At 34.0% G+C, this 9,548-nt stretch overlaps 1 protein-coding gene across 1 annotated transcript in view; it reads right to left on the reverse strand.

Annotated features, from left to right (window-relative positions):
- Positions 1-6,086: 6,086 nt before the first annotated feature.
- Positions 6,087-9,548, reverse strand: part of LOC109244221 (myosin-1-like) — a 32,125-nt gene continuing 28,663 nt past the window's right edge. Inside the window, exons 18-23 of the mRNA XM_019411277.1 lie at positions 9,230-9,435; positions 8,984-9,119; positions 7,812-7,941; positions 7,567-7,713; positions 7,209-7,276; positions 6,087-7,003 (exon numbers count right to left, since the gene is read on the reverse strand). Of these exons, the coding sequence (XP_019266822.1) occupies positions 6,344-7,003; positions 7,209-7,276; positions 7,567-7,713; positions 7,812-7,941; positions 8,984-9,119; positions 9,230-9,435 (1,347 nt within the window). The 3' untranslated portion in view covers positions 6,087-6,343. The remainder of the gene's footprint in view (positions 7,004-7,208; positions 7,277-7,566; positions 7,714-7,811; positions 7,942-8,983; positions 9,120-9,229; positions 9,436-9,548) is intronic.

Here is a 9,548-nt window from a genome sequence, read left to right on the forward strand (position 1 = left end):
AAACCAAATGACATAACATGAAACTCAAAATGCCCATATCTGGTCCTGAATGTTGTCTTCGGAATATCTTTCTCCTTAACCCTACCTGATGGTAACCGGACCTCAAGTCTATCTTCGAGAAACACTTGGCACCTTGAAACTGATCAAATAAATCATCAATCCTCGAGAGCGGATACTTATTCTTGATCTTCACCTTATTCAACTGTCTATAATCAATACACATCCTCAAGGAACCATCTTTCTTCCTCACAAATAACACATGTGCTCCCCACGGTGATGTACTAGGTCTGATAAAGCCTTTTTCAAACAAGTCCCTTAGTGATCAAGGATCCTAAGAAGGAGGATCGTCAGCCTGTCTACCTGTACCTACGGGCATGAAACGCAGGCCCCAGGAAATAGGGGCGTCAGTACGAATAATGTACCGAGTATGTAAGGCATGAAAATCAGTACATAAAAGACATAAAAGAAACATGGAGTAAATGAGTCAACCTGTAAGTATAAATAACTTTATGAATTTTGAAATATTTATAAAGTCATGCATGTGCGTATAAAGGTCGTATCATGAATAGGTATATGTGTACATAACACCACCAAGCCTCTGAGGACATCCCATATCATCTCGACCTCTGTGGACGAAATCATCAACGTATACCAACTGACCAGGTGGTGGTGCGTATATAATGCCGTAACCTTTTCCCATATCCCATATACATATAATATACGCATATATAGGGTCATCTGATCATGGGTCAATGTACATGTATAAATGAATGAAATGCATAAGAAGTAAGTCAATAAGATCTCTCGGAATGTCAAAATATCAATATGCCTTCGGATAAACTTTATCAACTACGTATTTTTTTTCTGAGACCCATGAACAAAAGATATAATAATAAGGCACATGGGAAATGAAGAACATAGTCACCCCTAGTACTTCTATGAATAGAGTCATCATTTATGAAAGTTATGTGTTTGCTTGTTTCATTTGTATCATATGGATCATGCTAAAAGGAAAGAAGGATAGTCTTAAAATACCTAAGCCGATTCTCTTGAAAATCTCTCTAACACACGCCAGTAGCGACAAAATACGTAACGGCGAGATCGAAGTAGGGAAAATCCGTATGATATTCTTTAGAAAGGTTATACTACACTCCCCTAGAATCGCCATCTCATGCTGCTACAATATTATGCAGTTTCATATGAATTGTTTTGAGGCCCATCCGTTACATAGAAAACATAACATCAAACTTTAATGATGTAGGAAGATATCTTATCGTTGTGGGTTGTGGGCCACACTTGATAAGGATTAATTTGCCAACATCCCCCAAATATGCCACCTAACTACCTAGCCAAAGCGTCACCATTAGATTTTTGATCCATATTTTCACTTGCTGCCACGTGGGGGTAGTGTTTCCACCAAATATTTATCCACTAATTTCTAATTAATTTGCTAATTTCTCACTAAAATCAATAATTAACCCCTTACACACATAATCAGGTAATATCCTAATTTACATAAAATACTAATTACTTTTAACATACATAATACACCTTACTATCATGGTCATGTGGTACCTTGTATGATATTAGTCCATAAACACGGGGTATTATAGCTTGGACCGTATTTTATCCCAAATTGATAATTTTCAAGGAAACTCATTTTTTTTTTATTTGTTTACCCCTTACCTTCACATCACTTACTTATCACTTGTTATAAATAGCATAAATACATATAACCTCAAAATTAATATCACTCCCGATCCTACGTCGATTAACTTACGACGAAAATGCGAAATGTAACATTCTACGAAATCTTCCGCAAAAGCAATCGTGCCAGCAACCAGAAATACCAGAATTTTCCTTAGTCCAAAAATTGATCCGTTAACCATCCGGAATTCACCCGAGGCCCTCGAGACCTTAGCCAAATATACCAACACGTCCCCAAATACAATACGAACTTAGTCGAGGCCTCAAACCACGTCAAATAATGTCAAAATTACGAATCGTGCCTCGAATCTAATTATGAGTTTTCAAATCTTCCAACTTCTATAATTTGCGCCGAAACGTATCAAATCAATCTGGAATGACATCAAATTTTGCGTGCAAGTGAAAAATCACGATACGAACCTATTCTAAGGCTCGGAACCCCAAGCGGACATTGATAGCACCAAATTCCTCTTCAAACCAAACTTAGGAAACTCTAATTTTCCTCGAATTGCTAACTTTCTACAATAAGCACTGAAATACTTCCGGACCATCCGGTACTCAACCTGAACATACGCGCAAATCCGAAATTATCATACAAACCTATTGGAACCTTCAAATCTTGATTCCAAGGTCGTTTACTCAAAAGTCAAACCTTGATCAACTCTTCCAACTTAATGCTTCCGAATTGAGAATTTTCTACCCGAATCAACTCCGAACTTCCCCACATACAAGTCATAATCCATGAATTGAAGCTACTCAAGGACTCAAACCGCCGAACGATGCGCTAGAGCTCAAAGAACAGTCGGGTCGTAACAGCTCTTGCTCTCATATTCGTTGTGAAATGTATCTTTTCCGTTAAAAGCTACAAATATGATTTCACTAAACTTGCGTTAACCCTCTCGGCTCTTGTAGATTTTGGAACAACGGGCAGTACTTGTCGGGGATCCTATTTTAGCAAGTAGAATTAATTTATAGATCAATTAAATAAAATATTAATAGTCAAGTCTCCTGGTGAAAACAAGACATTTACTATTTTTAACTTTGCAGAAGATGATACCAACAACTTATCAAGAAGAATACTTGAAAACTTTAACAGCAAATGGTCTTCCTCCACATAGGTACATCATCAAACCCATTATATTATTTAAGTTTCTCTTATTTTATTTCTTTTCTCTCTATATTTAAGTATATACATATATGCTTTTGTGTTTACAAATACCAATAAAATTTCGCATATTGATATTTCCTTGAATAGGTTGGTTTTGATAGAAAATGCGCCCATCATGCTACTTAGAAATTTAGACCCTTCAATGACTTATGCAATGGTACAACGATGATCTGCAGAGGATTTGACGACAACGAAATTACAACGCGTCAATCTACTAAAAAGCATGTGTTTATTCCAAGAATTCGACTTTCTCCCCCTGAAAATGAAGGATATCCTTTCAAATTCGTGCAGAAATAATTCCATGTACACTTATATTTTGCAATAACAATAAATAAAGCACAAGCTCAAACAATAGTCAATGTTGGATTATTTCTACCACAACATGTTTTCTCACATGGACAACTTTACGTTGCACTTTCAAGAAGGATATCAATATCGACACAAGAGTCTTGGTTATAACAGAACAACTAAAACGAATGGAAGGAACATATACAAGGATTATCGTCTACAAGGAAGTATTAGGTGAGATACACTTAATTATAAATTTTTAACCTCAAATTCATAAATAAATATGCAAATCACATGTATCTAATTACACTTTTATTGTTCATCTTTGTAGGTTCGAACGAATAATTCAATTGACGACGTTCCCCAATGATTACTCACAAAAGTTTATACTATATTCTTTCATGTATACTTACTTACTAAAACTCTTTTTAATAATTTTAATATTAGTTTACAAAAAAGTGTACTAATTAATGAACTCAATACACACGTGCAACACATGAGTCGAGAAACTAGTACTATATTAAAAGCATGAAGGCCTTTAGCGAAATGTCCTTTACACTTTTTACCCTCCGTAAGTGTATTTAAGTTGGATAAAATTGTAAATACAAATAAAATTCTTCTTTGGAAGGGAAAAAAAAAAAAGTAGGCTAAAAAGGAAAATAAAGGAGAATAACTAGGAAACTCCTTCTTTAATTAATATCCATAACAACGAAGGTTGGACCAAGAAAATTAAAATTGCCGTATGATAATAAAAAAGAAGAAAAGAGCAATTGGAAACTCCTTCAAATAATATTCGTAATACAGGGTGCTTCAGCTATAGTCAAATTTGTCGAAGTCACAAAGGAAAAAGAATAAGGGACACGGTAGGTAGCTTGTCATTCTTTGTAAAAAAGTTAATTCTGTTACTATTCCAAATTTTTATTCTATATTCTTTTAGTTTTCTGTTCTTTATCACAATCTCTTAACAACCTCAAGTCTGCCCAAATAAATTTGCTTGTGATTTGAGGTAAACTTTCTAAAGTTTGGAATGTTCTTGAAATTATGATAATTTTGAAGTTTTGTATTAACAAAAGTTCTTGCAACTTTGTTAATTAGCATTTTATTTTTTCCTTTGAACATGTAATTTGTTGTTTTATGTGCATGTGAAGCATAATCTCCGTGGTAACGTTGTTTATAAAATTTGCTTATAAGTTCTATTAGCTTCTATATTTTTCTACAGAAAGAGATATGTTCTCAAATTTAGATTTTTTTCCTAAGTCCTTACCGTGAAGTGCAATTTCTCTTTTGTTTACAAAATCTCAACATCCTTTTTACTATTAGTGTTGGTGTATGGATATATGTTGCATAAATACTATGCTTTTATAATTATAATCACTACTAATTGTTATATCAACTCAAATAGCTCATCAAGGAATAGACATTGATTATCATCATTATATCCAACAATAATTTTGATACTTTCTTCGATTTAGGTACGCTACTCTTCTTATTTCATATAGTATACTCCTGTATTTATTATAGAATCACTTTAGTACGTACTATTCGTATTCTTCATCATCAACATTTTAGTGAGTAATATTTTATTTATTAAATCCTTTGTCAGTTGAATTAGTAGGAAATCAACAAATAAGTGGAATTAGTTAGAAACTAGGGGAAAGAATAAAAGACACATGAACATACTAAGAAGTAAGAACAGACGAGAACGAACCAAAACACAGTTTGTTTTGGAACAAAGCATTATTTTTAATTATATATTGAATACTTAACACAATCATGTAGAACAAGCTATTTTTTCATGACGAAAAAATAAACTATTTTTCCATTCAAAAGAAAGTTTTTATTCATTGATTTTTATAAGATAATATATTAAAATTATTGTTTGTTGTTGTTGTTTGTAATATTTTGAAATTATACTAAATAATTAGAACAAATAAAAATATTTAAGAATATAAAAAAAGAGAAAAAAGTGGTTGGCAAGAGTCAATGAATATAAAGATTCAAAAGCACAATGTCAGATTGAATTTTTTATCCTTTGAAAATAGAATACTTGATAGATAAAATTATAGTTGTAGTTAAACTTTTAAAAATTAATATTAAGATCATATTAAGATTTACTTTTCGCATTTGTTCCAAGAAACGACAACTCCCTACATTTTTTTATATATTAAGTTATTTGCTGCAAATATATTAGTAACTCAATTTTAGTCATTTTCTATTGTCATTTATTAATTTTTTAGAGCTAAAGGGCAACATCGACATTTCCAAATTTCTAGAGGACCAAAATATTTAATTTTTAAATTTGTGTTATTTGAGAAATTTTTGAAAGTCACGATAGAAATACTTTTTGTGTTTCTTGTTTGTTAGTATTAAATCACAAAAATAACGACAATTTGCATAGTTGTTTCCCAAAAAATTTCAAAAATATGATATACTATTTTCTTTTTAGTACATTTAGAAAATTAATAACGACTTTTCAAATTTGAAAATAATTCAACATTACAAATTTTTATAGCTACTCAAATATTATAGTATGCCCATCATCACAATCGTACTTGTTAAATTTTATATTCAGTCAAATTGTGCAATATAAAATTAAAACAAATGAATAACATTTATCTAATTTTTAAAAGCTATGTACTCGTTGATATGAATACAGTAAAAAGTGAGTGCCACAAGAGGTTAAGAAGAGGTTTAAATTCTTAGAAGAAAAGAAGTTTTAACTGAATTGTAATGGTCTATGACTTTTTGAGTCTTGAACTATCCAATTATAAGAATTTTACAAATATTTTGTGGTCTTTTTAATATCCTGAATGAAACTAAAAACCGCCCTGTAATAGGCCTTATGCAATCAGAATCCAGATTGTGAAAACATCAAGGTGGAAAACAAAAAAAAATCAATTTATTTTTCTGCTTCCATAATCTATTTCTTAGCAAAACCAAAAAATTTCCATTTCCATACCAAATGAAATTTCTAACCTTGTCTTTGCTGTTCTTGAATACAAATATGAATATCATAAACAATGATTAACTTTACGGAAACGCTGTATTTCCAAATTACATAATACGTATCTCACATTATACTAACATCCCTTTCACTTCTATACAGATTTGCTCCCTGCACAACACCTGAAAACTTTGATCCAACTTGACGCAAAATAAGATTTTTACGAACGCAAAAAATTAGTTAAACCTTGTGCTATTCCTCCTTCCCCACCATTTCTTTTTCATTTTATCGCTGGCTCCTTCATCACTCCCGAGTTTATTCAGAATCACCTTTGTTTCTCTCAATCTTGATCCGTAATCTTTCTTCCAAGCTTCAAACATCTGCTTCAACCTCCTTAGCTCACGATCTGGATTTAAGTTAGCCTCAACTTGACCTGATTTTACTTCCACCAAGAACTTAGCATCGTCACCAAATACTTGACTCCTCTGCTCAAACTCCTCAGCTAATCGGCTTATGACACTAAGACCTGCGCTCATTGGCCTTGCTCCATTGCTCTCTCGGGCCCTATGGTTGCTTCCCGTCTCCCAACTAGACTCTTTCTCATCTGTTGGATTGACGGACGCATCAGAGTTCCTCCTCGAATCATCAAGGGTTAAGCTCCTTTTTGCAATGGAAAGACTTGACTGCAGCGATCTCATTTGTTTCTGCCATATTTCTTCCATGGATTTCATTTTCAACTCATACTCTGACCAACGATTCTCATACTGCTGCAGTCTCTGGTGAAGTATGTCATTCTCCTCTTCTTTTTCTCGTAAAGCAGCTTCAGCTCTAAGGACTCGACGTTGTAACTCTGCCAGGAAAGAAGATTTCACAAGCACCTCTTCTGACTCATTACCCTATAGGAAGTTAATCAGGATAAGAAACCAATAGAAGAAAACGGGCAGCACGAGAACCGATCGCTGACTAAGATGAATGATACGCTTTTGTCAACGAATCCAAAGTTAACTAACAAACTTGAATAAGCAGTGCGTGAAATATAGTGCAAAACAAAGAGATGTCACAAAACGTTGTCATCCCAAATTTATAGCCACCCATGATTACCTTTCTGCCTCCAAATTGTAAGAGTCCAATGTCCCCTGAGCATCTTCTGACTAACCAACCACGAATCACTGGAGAAGAAATTCAATGAGGTGAAAGAAAACTACAATATTAAGTTTAAAAACCTAGATAGAACCATGTCAAATCAATTGGATGAGCAAGTGAAAATATTATTAAAACCATATAGTAAATTTATCTCATTGACAAATAAGAGAAAGGAGTCTAAAACACTACAAAGCCCTGAAACTACAGCTATTTGTGCAAATCTATCTTACAGCCAATATCTGTCGTTTATCCAATCATGCAAAATACAATCAGATTATTCATGTCTAAAATATTGAACTGGAGCTTTAGCAATTACCAGATTGTATCACAATTGATGCATCATGAATATTTCTGTAAGTTTTCCTTTTGGTCCTGCATTTTATCTGCTTTTGTATACACACAGCTGCTCTGTGTCTCTGTAGCAAGATTGCATATTCTTTTCTAGCTTTCTCACCACGTACAACTGAACAGAGAAAGCATGCAGGAATAGAGTTGCATCATAAACCCTATGTAAACAGATAAAACAGAGAAGGAAAATTTCAAAGTTCAATGAAAACCCACATGACTGAAGTGTAGCAATTCCTCTGCCCAATTGTTTGAGATGTCGGCGAGCTTGGTGACCTCTAAAACAGCTTTGAACACGTAAAATGCCATGGAGAGTGCGATTTCTGGTATCTTCAAGAACCCCAACCTGAAAAGAGGTAATAAGAGAACAATACATTTGGAGTTAATATATGGAACAAATGAAAGTATGCTTTCTAGTTTGGGGAAAAAATTATCTCAACATTATCTCAACCCATTTCTGTTGGCATGGTCTATAGTGGACATCTCAATAGAAGATGTAGATGATTGGAAAGCAAATGTTAGCATTGCAAAGGTTTATAATGGAAGTGGGAGCAAAGGAACAAAATTCCAAAAGCTTGCTTTAAGCAATTGTGCAGTAGCTAAGATATTTAATAGTAATCCAATTATCAAAGTTACATAGTTTAGATGGTTTGTTTCAGTCATCTTTCTCGGGAATCTAATTTAGAAAGTAAGTCACAAACTTGCAAGAAACGCCAGTACTCAATTACTAGCATGATAACTCAAGTACTTAACAGAAACGCCAATGGAAGTTAGCACAAGTTTGCATATTTTAAATTATATTTACATTCATAAAGATCTACCAAATGCTGTAACAAAAGAAGCAGCACATGGATACGTGTGTAAGTTGAGGATGATGAGAACACCAGATGCATTCGGCCTTAAGCTAGTTCTATTCCATGCTTTAGATACCTTTGGAAGAAAGAAAGAACAGGCATTGGATTCCGGTGATCTACAATGCACTATCTATATATAATTCGTTAAGCGTTCCAAATACTTATCTTCTCTTCTTTCTCTACAGCTTTAATTAGGGATTGTACAACTCACAAGTGAAAAATTCCTACAACTCCATGCAAAATAAAATTGAACGAAAAAGAAATGAGGTAATGGACTTTGAAATTTGGGGGAATCTAGAAGAGAGAGCAAGGGAGTTCAACAGGGTATACGAGGCTTAATTGTACAATACATTATACTCAGAGGTAATGACACGTGCTGGCAGTAGCGTTAAATCCACATTCACAGCTGATAGATCAACATAAAATTTGACTGTATTGACAATTAAAAGTCCAGCAGAAGTGCACACGCAGGAGGGAAAAGAGGGGAAAAAATGGGAGCAGGAGAAATTTGGTGGTCATAATAGTCTTTCTCACCTGCCCAGTTCGGAAGAACAACTTTGTGAAGCCAACTTGGTACAAATCAGGCAGAATATTGAACTGATGTAATATTGCAACTGAGACACTGAGTGGATCTTGCGATGCAACATGGTCGAATAAAAGGAATCCATATCTGATGCAGAATTCCATTGAAGTGAGTAAGAACTCGAGCATACCGACAAATGACCATTATAAAAATTAAAAAAAAAACAAAGGGGCATTAGTGATAATACTCCATCCTACCTTCTAGCAAACTTCTGATGGGACATTCTGGTAGGAAACCCAGATCTTGATATTCGAACTACTTCTAAGACACCACAACATCGTAACTGCTGCAATACAAGTCCTTGCTCATACTTTCCAGGAGACTGAAAATTGTTGGGCTTGATACAACGTACGAAATGTGGAGTTGTCGTCTCTAATCGTTGCATTAGTTGGAATAATTGTCCCTAACAGCAAAAGGAGAATCAAGTATCACACACATAAGCTGAATCCCGCTACACCATGAACACCCTTACACAAGGAGCAAAGACAGAGAAAGAATGAATAAACTCCTCCATGT

Source organism: Nicotiana attenuata, unplaced genomic scaffold, assembly GCF_001879085.1.
Source record: "Nicotiana attenuata strain UT unplaced genomic scaffold, NIATTr2, whole genome shotgun sequence".
Taxonomy (NCBI): domain Eukaryota; kingdom Viridiplantae; phylum Streptophyta; class Magnoliopsida; order Solanales; family Solanaceae; genus Nicotiana; species Nicotiana attenuata.